At 45.1% G+C, this 14350-nt stretch overlaps 1 protein-coding gene and 1 pseudogene across 1 annotated transcript in view; both read right to left on the bottom strand.

Annotated features, from left to right (window-relative positions):
* LOC126940801 (phosphatidylinositol 3,4,5-trisphosphate 3-phosphatase TPTE2-like) overlaps positions 1 to 14350 on the bottom strand; it is a 52231-nt gene that overhangs the window by 17688 nt on the left and 20193 nt on the right. Inside the window, exon 6 of the mRNA XM_050766968.1 lies at positions 13948 to 14012. Within this exon, the coding sequence (XP_050622925.1) occupies positions 13948 to 14012 (65 nt within the window). The remainder of the gene's footprint in view (positions 1 to 13947; positions 14013 to 14350) is intronic.
* On the bottom strand, positions 3422 to 4765 carry LOC126940533 (cytochrome c-like; annotated as a pseudogene).

Below are 14350 nucleotides of genomic sequence, written 5' to 3'. Positions count from 1 at the left end.
GCCCCAAGGAGATAACAGTTTAATAACTGATAGAAACCAAGAGCCTAGGGATCACCCCAGAAGGAAATAGGAATGTCTCTGTTTTGCTTTACATTCTAAAAGGTTTTGGGTTTTTAAAATCACCCCAGCTAATATTAAGTGTTGCCAAATTTATATTAGTCACCACCGAATCTACTGAAAGAAAATTGGCTCAATATAGACATGCTATAATTAACTCACAGTTATTAGCTTAACCTGCTTTAAAAACAATATTAGCAATCAAGAGATGTTTTACCCATAAAGATGGAATTTGGAAATTTTGGGATGGCTGCCCTCAAGTGCCATGACCGATCCAGTGGACCCTGGTCACATTACTCCATGACTGTGCCCATTAGGAGTGACAAAAGGTAATTCCACCTCAAATAAATAGTTTGAAACAATTTTCAAAATTGGCCGAGGGACTGGTAGAGTCATGTCTTAGCTGTGAATAGCATAACCTGGGTGAGATGTGGTTCAGACCCTTCTCTTCAAGGTCTTCAGGTATTTACAAATGTATTTTTATACAATTGCTGAAGTCTTGAGTCTAAGACTATATATCAGTTATTTCTTGTGAACTATCTGCATGTATAAAAATGCTTCCCTGCCTGAGAATAAGGTAGAATCATTTCATCAATGGTCTCAATTCTTCAACTTTTCCTGAATCTAAGCCCTCACATTTCACCTCATAGTATCCTTTCACTCTAATTTTGTGTTCCATTATATGAGTTGATTTGGCCACTGGGATGCCACAAAGGAGAGGCTTGCAAAAGCACTTGCAAGATTCTACTCTAGCTCTTTCCTTTTGCTACTACCTTGAAACATATCCATCATATTCATCCTGATGGAGGATGAAGATGAGTTGAGCAGATAGGAGTTACCCAAGACACCTAAGCTAAGGTAATTGTAGACCAGCTGATAAAGACATTTCAAGGAAAGAAAACCACATATCACTCATGAACACAGATGAAAACTTCTACATAAAATATTAGCAAATAGAATCTAGTGTTATATAAAAAGGATAATACATTAAGACCAAAAGGAATTTATTCCAAAAATAAAAAAGGTTAGTTTAACATTTGAAAATCTCATTAATGGACTAACAGAAAAACATTTTGATTATCTTGATTGATGCAGAAAAAATATCTGATATATTCAATACCAATTCATGATTCAAAACTTTTAGCAAACTAGAAATAAATGGACTGTGTTAATCTAGTAAGGAATGACTACAAAAGCCTATAGCAAACACCATTTCAAATAGTGAAGCATGAAATTCTTTCCACCCGAGTTTGGGAACAGGGCAAGGCTGCCTCCTCTTACCATTTCTATTCAATATTACAGTGAAAGTCCTAGATAATTCAATAAAAGAAAAAAAAAGTATAAAAAGTGGGAAGAAAGTAGTAACTTTATATGATTGTATACATTTTAAAAATCCCAGGGAATCTACACATTCATTATTAAAATGAATGTGTGAATTTACGAAGGATGCTAGATGTAAAGTCAACATCTAAGGCCAGGTGTGGTGGCTCACACCTGTAATCCCAGCACTTTGGGAGGCTGAGGTGGGAGGATTGCTTGAATCCAGGAATTCAAGACCAGCCTGGGTCAATGAGACCAGAGAGACTCCTTCTCTACAAAAATTAATTTAAAAAAATTAGCCAAGTGTGGTGATGCCTGCTTATAGTCCCAGCTATGTGGGAGACTGGGGTGGGAGAATTGCTTGAGCCCAGGTGCCACTTCACTCCAGCCTATGGTGACAGAGCAAGGCCCTGTCTTAAGACAAACAAATAAACAAAAGTCAATATGCAAAAATTAGTTATGTTCCTATATACCAATAGCAAATATTTAGAAAATGAAGATCTTCAAATATCATTTAAAATAGCATAAAAACTTATCAACTACGTAGAAATAAAACTAACAAAAGATGTGTAAAACCTGTACACTACAAACACTGCTAAAAGAAATCAAAGAAGATATCAGTAGAGAGATGTATTATGTTCATGAGTTGGAAATCTCAATATTTTTAGATGTCAACTCTCTCCAAATTAAGCTATGTAGTCAATGCCCAAGTCAAAATACTAACAGGGTGTGGGTGTGTGTGTGTGTGGGTTTGGGTGGAGGTGTGTGTATGTAAATTGCCAAGATGATTCTAAAATTTATATGGAAATTCAAAAAATCTAGGAGAGCCAAGATAGTTTTTAAACAAAGAAGTACAAAGTTGGAGGACTTATACACAGGTTTTCAAGAGTCACTATAAAGCCGTAATAATTAAAACTGTGGTCTGGACTTAAGTATAGACAGTCATAATGAAAGGACAAAAAGCCCAGAAACAGATCTATACATATATGTGCACTTTATATGCAATAAACGCACCTCTGCAATTCATTGGGGGAAATTATGCTTTTTACAATAAATGGTACAGGAGGAATTGATAGCTATGTGAGAAACATGAACCTTGATACTTTATATCTTTACAACAATTAATTGGAGGTCAGTCGTAGACCAAAATATTGATAGAGGTGTTGGTTACATGCATATATACTTATGTATAATATCATCAAGATATAACTTGATTAGTGCAACCTACCATATGTTTTATACTTCAATAAAAATGTGGTTACATATACACATATATAATGTATACTTACATCAGGGCATATGTATATACAGATAATTTTATATATCTTTTTTACTTCAACTTTTATATTAGGTTCAGGGGTACATGCGCAGGATGTGCAGGTTTGTTACATAGGTAAATGTGTGCCATGGTGGCTTGCTGCACAGATCATCCCATCCCTAGGTATTAAGCCCAGCATCCATTAGCTATTCTTCCTGATGCTCTCCTTCCCCCATCCCCTCCCTCCCGACAGGCCCCAGTGTGTGTTATTCCTCACCATGTGCCCATGTGTTCTCATTGTCAGCTCCCACATATAAGTGAGAACATGCAGTGTTTGGTTTTCTGTTCCTGTGTTAGTTTGCTGAGGATAACAGCTTCCAGCTACATCCATGTCCCTGCAAAGGATGTAATCTTGTTCCTTTTTACAGCTGCACAGTTTTCCATGGTGTTTATGTACCACATTTTCTTTTTGTTGTTGTTTCTTCAGTGTTAAATACTCTTTATTTGATATTACACAGAAACCACACAAAACGCCTTTGAATCAGTAAAAGGAACCACCTTAAATACAGGTAATTGTAATTAGATTGGCACAGTTAAGGCCAAAAATACAAATAGACATTGCTACCTTATCTTCAACCCTTGCCTGTAAGAGGCAAATAAACACAAAATACAGGTGAATTTTGCTTGGTTCTGAGACAGTGAAGGAATTTCCCCAGTATTTAAATATATTCACATAGCCAGTCATAAAAATCTAAATATAAATCTAAACATAAAACCAATCTCCAATAAGTTTTAAGATGGAACTCACCATCTTTGTGAAAAGTTGAACATTATTAACAAAGTCTAATCATATCTTTAGAAGGGGTAACCAGTGATAGCATTGACTGAATTGGAATTACTATTAATATTCGAAAACCAGACTTACTCATTTAACCACAAGCCAGTCTTAGTTTTAAATCAGGACTGCCCAACAAAATATTCTGATAGTCATTCATAATCTGAATTCGGCTGTATGAGATCTACTAAATTACAGTACACATAAAAAAGTCATGAGACATCTCTGTTTTGTAATATAAGGCAGTGGCCAATTATTACTCACGTGCAGCTTTTTTGAGATAAGCTAACAAGTCTGCCCTTTCTGCCTTCTTCTTAATGCCGGCAAAGATCATTTTTGTTCCAGGAACGTACTTCCTGGGATTCTCCAAATACTCCCTCCGTGTATCATTTCCCCAGGTGATGCCTTTGTTCTTACCGGTGTCTATGTAAGAGAATCCAATGGCCTAACCTGTCTTCCACCCGAAGAGACCATGGAGATTAGGCCCAGTCTTGTGCTTGCCTCCCGTTTCCACGGTGTGGCACTGGGCACACTTCTGAACAAAAATCTTCTTGCCTTTCTCAACATCACCCATATTTAATTCTCTTTTTCGTTGCTGGCGCTACAAAGGTTCCCGCTCGGAAGCCAGAGGTCCCGCTCTACGTACCACATTTCTTTATCCGATCTATCATTGACTGGCATTTAGGCTGATTCCATGTCTTTGCTGTTGTGAATACTGCTGCAGTGAACATACGTGTGCATGCATGTATCTTTATAAGACAGTGATTTATATTCCTTTGGGTATATACCCCACAATGGGATTGCTAGGTCAGATGGTATTTCTGCCTCTAGGTCTTTGAGGAATTGCCACACTGCCTTCCACATGGGTTGAACTAATTTACACACCCACCAACAGTGTAAAAGCATTCGTTTTTCTCCGCAACCTTCCCAGCATCTGTTGTTTTTTGGCTTTTTAATAATAGCCATTCTGACTGGCATGAGATGGTATCTCATTGTGGTTTTGTTTGCATTTCTTTAATGATCAGTGATGTTGAGCTCTTTTTTCATATTTTTGTTGACTGCATGCATGTCTCTTTCGGGAAGTGTCTGTTCAGATCCTTTGCCCACTTTTTAAAGGTTGTTTTTTTCTTGTAAATTTAAGTTCCTCATTGACTCTGAACGAGGTATTACCAGTGAAGGTCGCAGAACAGCAAAGACGGCAGCCAGCTCCTTCCTTTGGAAGCTCCATCCCAGGGGGTTACCGACCTGTAGCCAGCCCGCACATACCTGCAGGAGGTGGCTGGAGACCCCTGTTGGGCATTCTCACCCAGTCAGGAGGTATGGGATCAGGGACCCCTCCACAGAAGCAGTCTGGCTGCTTTTGGGTAGAGCAGGTATGCTGCATTGTGGGGGATACTTCCTCCTCCGGACCACCTGTATTCTCCAAGGCCAGCAGGTTGGAGTGGCTGAGTTGGCCAAACTGCAGAGATGGCAGCTGCCCCTCCCGCCATGGAGAGATCAAAGCTCTGCCCCTCCCCCAGGTTAAAGCTCCATTCCTGCCCAGTGAGGGGAATGGATTGGGGTCCTGCTTCAAATTAAAGAAGCAGTCTGTCACGATCTCAACCCAGTTCTTAATTCCTAACCAGCTGTGCTGTGCTGGGGAAACTCTTCCTTGAGGGGTGGAGTGGCTGAGTCTATGAACCACAGCGATGCCGGCTGCCTCTCCCCCCTCCCCGGGAAACTCAGACCCATCTGGGATTCCAGCCCACTGCTGTTGGCAGGCTGCTTCCAAGCCAGTGGGGGGAACTTGATTGAGGTGTCACGGAAATGGGGCCTGCAGAAGCACTGCCTGGATCCCTGGATTCAGGCCCCTCCCAGAGATCACGATTTCCCACTGTGCTGGCAAGATCCCAGGGGCTAGAGTGTGTCAAACTCCTGGGTTTCTGTTGTGGGGAAACTCCATACAGTTCTGTGAATCCCAAGGCCCTGGTGAGCATGGGCTCACAAGGGGCTCTCCTGACACGGCCATAGCACTGGCTTATGGCAGGAGCTGGCTGGAGTGGCTGAGGTACTGTGCTATGGAACTGAGCTGCTATGAACCCGCACCACCCGGCGCTGATGCGATGAATCCACATGTGCGTTGCCCTGATCCACGGCTTGCAAAGATCCATGGGAGAAGCACGGTTTCCCCCGGCACTGCACAATCCCTCACTGCTTCCCTTGGCTGGGAGTGGGGGTTCCTTAGGCTCCATGCCACCCCTGGCTGAGGCATCGCACCCTCTCCCCACTTTTCTTCGTTCTCCATTTGTCGACCTGTTCATCCAGTCAATCCCAACGTGAGAACCTGGATATTTCAGTTGAAGGTGCTGAATTCCCTCCCCTCTTTTCATTCCTCTTTGTGAGTGCTGCAGACTGCAGTTGCTTCTAATTGGCCATCTTGCCACTTTTTCAACCCAGTTCTTAATTCCTATAGTCCCTCGTTTATCACCAACTCATCCAGGACATTTTCTGGGAAGCAGCTGAACTTGCAGCCCTGTCCTGTTGGGAACTGAGCTAACACACCGCAGAGAGGTACTGTGCTTATGGGAACTGAGCTAACACACCGCGGAGAGGTACTGTGCTGTTCGGAACTGAGCTGGGAGAGGCACTGTCCTGTTCGGAACTGAGCTAACGCACCGCGGAGAGGTACTGTCCTGTTGAGAACTGAGCTAACGCACCGCGGAGAGGTACTGTGCTGTTGGGAACTGAGCTAACACACCACGGAGAGGCACTGTCCTGTTCGGAACTGAGCTAATGACAGGTACTGTGCTTATGGGAACTGAGCTAATGCACTGCGGAGAGGTACTGTGCTTATGGGAACTGAGCTCGGAGAGGTACAGTCCTGTTCGGAACTGAGCTAACACACCACGGAGAGGTACTGTGCTTATGGGAACTGAGCTAACACACCGCAGAGAGGTAATGTGCTGTTGGGAACTGAGCTAACACACCGCGGAGAGGTACTGTGCTGTTTGGAACTGAGCTAACGCACCGCGGAGAGGTACTGTGCTTATGGGAACTGAGCTAACACACCGCGGAGAGACACTGTGCTGTTGGGAACTGAGCTAACGCACCGCAGAGAGGCACTGTCCTGTTCGGAACTGAGCTAACACACCGCGGAGAGGCACTGTCCTGTTCGGAACTGAGCTAACGCACTGTGGAGAGGTACTGTGCTATTGGGAACTGAGCTAACGCACCACGGAGAGGCACTGTCCTGTTCGGAACTGAGCTAACACACCACGGAGAGGTACTGTGCTGATGGGAACTGAGCTAACACACCGTGGAGAGACACTGTCCTGTTCGGAACTGAGCTAACGCACTGCAGAGAGGTACTGTCTTGTTGGGAACTGAGCTGCACCGCGGAGAGGTACTGTGCATGTTGGGAACTGAGCTAACACACGGAGAGAGGTGTCCCTGTTCGGAACTGAGCTAACTGCACCACGGAGAGGCACTGTCCTGTTCGGAACTGAGCTAACGCACCGCGGAGAGGTACTGTGCTTGTTGGGAACTGAGCTAACGCACCGCGGAGAGGTACTGTGCTGGGGAACTGAGCTAAACACACCACGGAGAGGTACTGTGCTGGGAATGAGCTAACACACCGCGGAGAGGCACTGCTGTTCGGAACTGAGCTAACGCACCGCGGAGAGGTACTGTGCTTATGGGAACTGAGCTAATGCACTGCGGGAGAGGTACTGTGCTTGTTGGGAACTGAGAACGCACCGCGAGAGCTAACGCACCGCGGAGAGGTACTGTGCTGAACTGAGCTAATGCACTGCGGGACTGACTGTGCTTATGGGAACTGAGCACCACCGCGGAGAGGTACTGTGCTTATGGGAACTGAGCTAACGCACCGCGGAGAGGCACTGTGCTGTTCGGAACTGAGCTAACGCACCGCGGAGAGGTACTGTGCTTTCGGAACTGAGCTCGTTCTCCATTCGGAACTGAGCTCGGAGAGGACCTGTTGGGAACTGAGCTCCAGCGGAGAGGTACTGTGCCAACTGTGAGAACCTGTTCGGACTGAGCTAACGCACCGCGGAGAGGTTCAGTGAACTGAGCTAACGCACCGCGGAGAGGCACTGTCCTGTTCGGAACTGAGCTAACGCACCCGCGGAGAGGTACTGTCCTGTTCGGAACTGAGCTAACGCACCACGGAGAGGCACTGTGCTGTTCGGAACTGAGCTAACGCACCGCTGCACGGAGAGGTACTGTGCTGTTCGGAACTGAGCTAACACACGCGGAGAGGCACTGTGCTGTTCGGAACTGAGCTGCACCCGGAGAGGTACTGTGCTGTTGGGTTGGGAACTGAGCTAACGCACCGCGGAGAGGCACTGTACTGTTCGGAACTGAGCTAACGCACCGCGGAGAGGTACTGTGCTTATGGGAACTGAGCTAACGCACCGCGGAGAGGCACTGTGCTTATGGGAACTGAGCTAACGCACCGCGGAGAGGCACTGTCCTGTTCGGAACTGAGCTAACGCACCCGGAGAGGTACTGTCCTGTTCGGAACTGAGCTAACGCACCAGCACTGTCTGTTGGGAACTGAGCTAACGCACCACGGAGAGGCACTGTCCTGTTCGGAACTGAGCTAACGCACCGCGGAGAGGTACTGTGCTGTTCGGAACTGAGCTAACACGCACCGCCACTGTCCTGTTCGGAACTGAGCTAACGCACCATGGAGAGGCACTGTGCTGGTCGGAACTGGGAGGTACTGTGCTGTTCGGAACTGAGCTAACGCACCGCGGAGAGGTACTGTGCTGTTGGGTTGGGAACTGAGCTAACGCACTGCGGAGAGGCACTGTGCTGTTGGGAACTGAGCTTGCGGAGAGGTACTGTCCTGTTCGGAACTGAGCTAACACACCGCGGAGAGGCACTGTGCTGTTGGGAACTGTGCTAACACATGGAGAGGACTGTGCTTATGGGAACTGAGCTAACGCACTGCGGAGAGGCACTGTGCTTGGGAACTGACACGCACGCGGAGAGGCACTGTCCTGTTCGGAACTGAGCTAACGCACCGCGGGAGAGGTACTGTGCTGTGTTCGGGAACTGAGCTAACACCGCGGAGAGGCACTGTCCTGTTCGGAACTGAGCTAACGCACTGCGGAGAGGCACTGTCCTGTTCGGAACTGAGCTAACACACCGCGGGAGAGGCACTGTCCTGTTCGGAACTGAGCTAACGCACCGCGGAGAGGTACTGTCCTGTTGGAACTGAGCTAACGCAACTGTGCTGTTGGGAACTGAGCTAACGCACCGCGGAGAGGCACACTGTTCGGAACTGAGCTAACGCACCGCGGAGAGGTACTGTCCTGTTCGGAACTGAGCTAACGCACCGCGGAGAGGCACTGTCCTCGGAACTTCGGAGAACTGAGCTAACGCACCGCGGAGAGGTACTGTTCGGAACTGAGCTAACGCACCACGGAGAGGCACTGTCCTGAACTGAGCTAACGCACCGCGGAGAGGCACTGTCCTGCGGAACTGAGCTAACGCACACTGCAGAGAGGTACTGTCCTGTTGGGAACTGAGCTAACACACCGCGGAGAGGTACTGTGCTTATGGGAACTGAGCTAACACACCGCGGAGAGGTACTGTGCTGTTGGGAACTGAGCTAACACACCGCGGAGAGGCACTGTGCTGTTGGGAACTGAGCTAACACACCGCGGAGAGGCACTGTGCTGTTGGGAACTGAGCTAAGCGGAGAGGCACTGTCCTGTTCGGAACTGAGCTAACCACCGCGGAGAGGCACTGTCCTGTTCGGAACTGAGCTAACACACCACGGAGAGGCACTGTGCTGTTGGGAACTGAGCTAACACACCGCGGAGAGGTACTGTGCTGTTCGGAACTGAGCTAACACACCGCGGAGAGGCACTGTGCTGTTGGGAACTGAGCTAACACACCGCGGAGAGGTACTGTGCTGTTGGGAACTGAGCTAACGCACCGCGGAGAGGCACTGTGCTGTTGGGAACTGAGCTAACGCACCGCGGAGAGGCACTGTCCTGTTCGGGAACTGAGCTAAACGCACCGCGGAGAGGCACTGTCCTGTTCGGAACTGAGCTAAACCGCGGAGAGGCACTGTCCTGTTCGGAACTGGCTAACGCACGCGGAGAGGCACTGTCCTGTTGGGAACTGAGCTAACACACCGCGGAGAGGCACTGTCCTGTTCGGAACTGAGCTAACGCACTGCGGAGAGGTACTGTGCTGTATGGGAACTGACTGAGCTAACTGACACCATGGAGAGGTAGAACTGAGCTAACACACCACGGAGAGGCACTGCTGTTGGGAACTGAGCTAACACACCGTGGAGAGGCACTGTCCTGTTCGGAAAAAAACTGAGCTAACGCACTAACACTTGTTGGGAACTGAGCTAACCCACACACCACGGAGAGCACTGTCCTGTTGGGAACTGAGCTAACACACTGCAGAGAGCTACTCCTTCCACCTCTCAGCAACTGATGCCAGCCCTCGATAATTATACTTTTATTGAGGTATAAGAAGTATTGTAAATTACATAAAATTAAACAATGATCCTTTCAGCTGGCATTTCACAGTAAACAGCATTATATGTTTGAAATTAATTTAGTCATCCACAGAGCCTAAAGCAGTATGCCCCCACTATAATTTAGGATCTCAACCTAAGAATACACATTTTGTTATAGCATCCCCATCTTTCTTCCCTATGGTAGACTACCAAAAACGGCCACGATTCTTTATAATTCCTTCCATCAAGAATTCGAGCTTATTTTCTACTCCAGACTGGTAGTGTAATTTGCATTGTCCAATAAAATGGGGTGGAAGTAATACATAATTTTGAGCCTGGGCTTTAAGAGGATTTGCATTGCTTTGTTGCCGCTCCAAGGACTCTTGCCTCTGCCATCATGTGAACAGGCCTGAAGCAGCCTACTGGAGAATGAGAGACCACACGGGGCCATTCAGCAAGTCAGGTTATTTTCTTTTCTTTCATTTAAAAAATCTGTTTCCTTCATTCTTTAAAAATATTTCTAGGCCGGGCGCGGTGGCTCAAGCCTGTAATCCCAGCACTTTGGGAGGCCGAGACGGGCGGATCACGAGGTCAGGAGATCGAGACCATCCTGGCGAACACGGTGAAACCCCGTCTCTACTAAAAAATACAAAAAACTAGCCGGGCGAGGTGGCGGGCACCTGTAGTCCCAGCTACTCCGGAGGCTGAGGCAGGAGAATGGCGTAAACCTGGGAGGCGGAGCTTGCAGTGAGCTGAGATCCGGCCACTGCACTCCAGCCGGGGCGACAGAGCCAGACTCCATCTCAAAAAAAAAAAAAAAAAAAAAAAAAAAAAAAAAAAATTCTAATTGACACATCATACTTGTTCATATTTATAAGGTAGAGAGGGATATTCCAATACCTGTATACAATGCGTAATGACCAAATCAGGATAATCAGCATATCTATCACCTCAAATATTTATCATTCTTTGTGTTGGGAACACTCAACATCCTCTTTAAAAATATACAATAAATTATTGTTAACTGTAGTCACCCTACAGCACTACAGAACACCAGAACTTATTCCTATCTGTAAGCTTAAATCTGATATTTCTTTGTTGATTTTCTGTCTGGATGATCTGTCCCGTGGTAAGAGTGGGGTGTTAAAGACCCCAACTGTTACTGCATTGAAGTCTATCTTTCCCTTTAGATCTAATAATATTTGCCTTGTTTATCTGAATACTCTAGTGTTGGGTACATATATATTTATAATTATTATATCTTTTTGCTAAGTTGATCCCTTTATTATAAAATGACCTTCTTTGTCTCTTCATACAGTTTGACTTAAAGTCTGTTTTATCTGATAAGTATGGCTACCTCTGCTCGCTTTTGGTTTCTGTTTGCCTGAAATATTTTCCTCTATCCTTTCACTTTCAGTCTGTGTGAACCTTTACAGGTAAAGTTAGTTTATTGTAGGCAGTATACAGTTGCGTCTTTTTTTTTTTAAATCTTGGCAGCCAACTCTGTATCTTTTAATTGGGAATTTGATCTGTTTATATTACATTCAAGGTTACTATTAATAGATGAGGCTATATCCTGTTATTTTGTTCATTTTTTTCTGGTTGTTTTGTACATCCTTTGTTCTTTTCTTCCCCCTTTTTAAAAAAATCTTTGTGGTTTGGTCATTTTCTGTAGTGATAAAGTTTGATTCCTTTCTCTTTCTCATGTGCATATCTGTGCTACCAGTGAGTTTTATACTTTTGTGTGTTTTCACAATGGTAATCATCCTCTTGCTTCCAGGTCTAGAACCACCTTAAGCAGTACTTATAAGGCCAGTTTCATGGTAATGAATTCCTTCAGTTTTTGCTTGTCTAGGAAATACTTTATTTCTCCCTCATTTCTAGGGGATAGCTCTGCTGGGTATAGTATTCTTGGTTGACAGTTTTGTTTTTTTTTTCCTTCAGTACTTTGAATATATCATCCCATCTCATTGTCTACTGACCTGTAAAGTTTCCACTGGGAAATCCACTGTTAATCAAATGGAGGTTCCCTTATACGTGACTTGATGCTTTTTTCTTGCTGTTTTTGATATTTCTGTGTTTTTGTTTTTTGTTTTTTTTTTGGATACAGTCTTGCTCTGTCAACCAGCCTGTAGTGCAGTGGTGTGATCTTGGCCCACTGCAACCTCCACCTCCTGGGTTTAAGCAATTCTTGTGATTCAGCCTCCCAAGTAACTGGAAGTACAGGTTCATGCCACCACACCCAGCTGATGTTTTTGTATTATTAGTGAAAACGGAAACATGTTGGCTGTGCTCATCTTGAACTCCTGGCCTCAAGTGATCTACCCACCTCTGCCTCCCGAAGTGCTGGGATAACAGGTGTGAGCCACTACACCTAACGAATATTCCCTCTTTTTGACTTTTGACAGTTTGAGTATTATGCACCTCAGAGAAGAACTTTTTGGGTTGAATCTATTTGAGAACCTTTGAGCTTCCTAGATTTTGGCCATATCTCTCCCATGTCTATTTTTAAACCTCTTGATTGTACTTTTTTTTTTTTTTTCTTGAGACAGGGTCTCGCTCTGCCACCCAGACTGGAGTGCAATGGTACAATCTTGGCTCACTGCGACCTCCACCTCCTGGGTTCAAGCAATTCTCATGTCTCAACCTCTCAAGTAGATTGCAGGCATGCGCCACCAAGCCCAACTAATTTTTGTATTTTTTAGGGACAGGATTTCACCATGTTAATCAGGCTTGTCCTGAACTCCTAGCCTCAAGTGATCCACTGCGTTGGCCTCCTGAAGTGCTGGGATAACAGGTGTGAACCACTGCATCTGGACTCTTGATGGTATTATTATTTTAGTCCTTAAATTCTTCAGCTCCAAGATCTCTGTCTGGTTTTTAATGACATATATATCCCTGTTGAATTTCTCATAAGATCATAAATTGTTTTTCTAATTTCATTGATTTGTTTATCTATATTCTCTGTATCTCACAGAGTTTCCTTAAGATCATTATTTTGAATTCCTTCTTAGCCATATGATATACTCTTAAAATTTAGGGTCTGCTAATGGGAAATTACTGTGTTTCTTTGGAGGTGTAATGTTTCCTTGCTTTTTATGTTTCTTGGGGCCCTAAATTGATTTTTGCACATCTGGGGGAACAGTTGCCTCTTCCAATGTTAGGGAGCTTTCATAGAGAAATACTTCTTCCAATAGTTGCCTCCTATAGTGTTCACTGAGTCGGGTGCTTTGACTTTGGTTCTGGGTGGGTGCAGTATTATAGTCTTCATGTGACTTTTTTGGCTGTAATCAGCATTCAGTGGTGTCTGTGAGTGCCTCAGTGGCCTGATGGTGAGTGTGGAGACAATGGTATGGTTTTTTTGGTCTGTGAGCCATCATTCAGATGAGTTCTCAGGCCCTAGGCATATGCATGCTAGGTGCAATGGCTTTGCTAGTTGTGGGGTATTGCCACCAGCAGGTTGGGCACCAGGCAGGCCAGGCCTCAGTGCCTTAGAAGTGCGTGCAGCATATGGTGGCTCTGCTGGTGAAGGGGGTGGGGCTGTTGGCAGCAGTGGGTGCCAGATGGGACGGGCCTTGGGCCTTGGGGGGTGCGTGTAGCATGCGGTGGCTCTGTCAGTTGAGGGTAGCCAAGTCATTTTAGACTAGTCAGTCCTCAGATGACCCAGTAGCTGCCCACCGATAGCTGAATGAGCTTAGTTGAGACAAGAAATCCTCTCTGCGGCACCTGAATTGGACAGTTAAGCCCATCCCAAATTCACAAACCATAGTGTCATGGGCCAAATAAATAGTTGCTGTTATAAGCCAGTAAGTTTTGGGGTGGTTTGTAACCACTGGCACAATTGTAACTGGTATCAATTCATTATGATTTTTTTTACTTTAAAGAGTACATTTTTAAAAGAACACTGCCATATCTGGGTCAATATTAAACTTGTGACTACATAGTCTGCATTCACTGATAAATGAGCATTTGTCAGATAAAGACCCTTACCTCAATTGGATTTCTATAGAAAGACTGCCTTCCAGAAGATGGAAATGACATAGCGATAATACGTTCTGAAAATCAAAACCATCACTATTAAAAACATTATTATAGATTTCTTATGACATACAAAAAATTAATTTATACATGATCAGACTCCATTTTCACAGGAAAAAAAAACTTTTAAGATTGAGGTTGACAGAAAAGAGCTAATAGGATAATCAAATAACATATTAAATGATCCAACATAATGACCATTAAACTGGCATGGCGTTCTTAAGACTCCACTAGTACTAACTGTATGCCATGTACTTATGTTGGCCTCAGTATGGAGCTCTCCCTGTTCTTAGAATTTATTTCTTATCTTAAATACCAGAGAAAATCCAAGAGTTCTGGGCACCAGTGATGGTGG

This window comes from Macaca thibetana, chromosome 17 (genome assembly GCF_024542745.1).
Source record: "Macaca thibetana thibetana isolate TM-01 chromosome 17, ASM2454274v1, whole genome shotgun sequence".
Lineage (NCBI taxonomy): Eukaryota > Metazoa > Chordata > Mammalia > Primates > Cercopithecidae > Macaca > Macaca thibetana.
The sequence above is the reverse complement of the archived record's forward strand: the minus strand, read 5'-3'. Positions and strand labels throughout refer to the sequence as shown.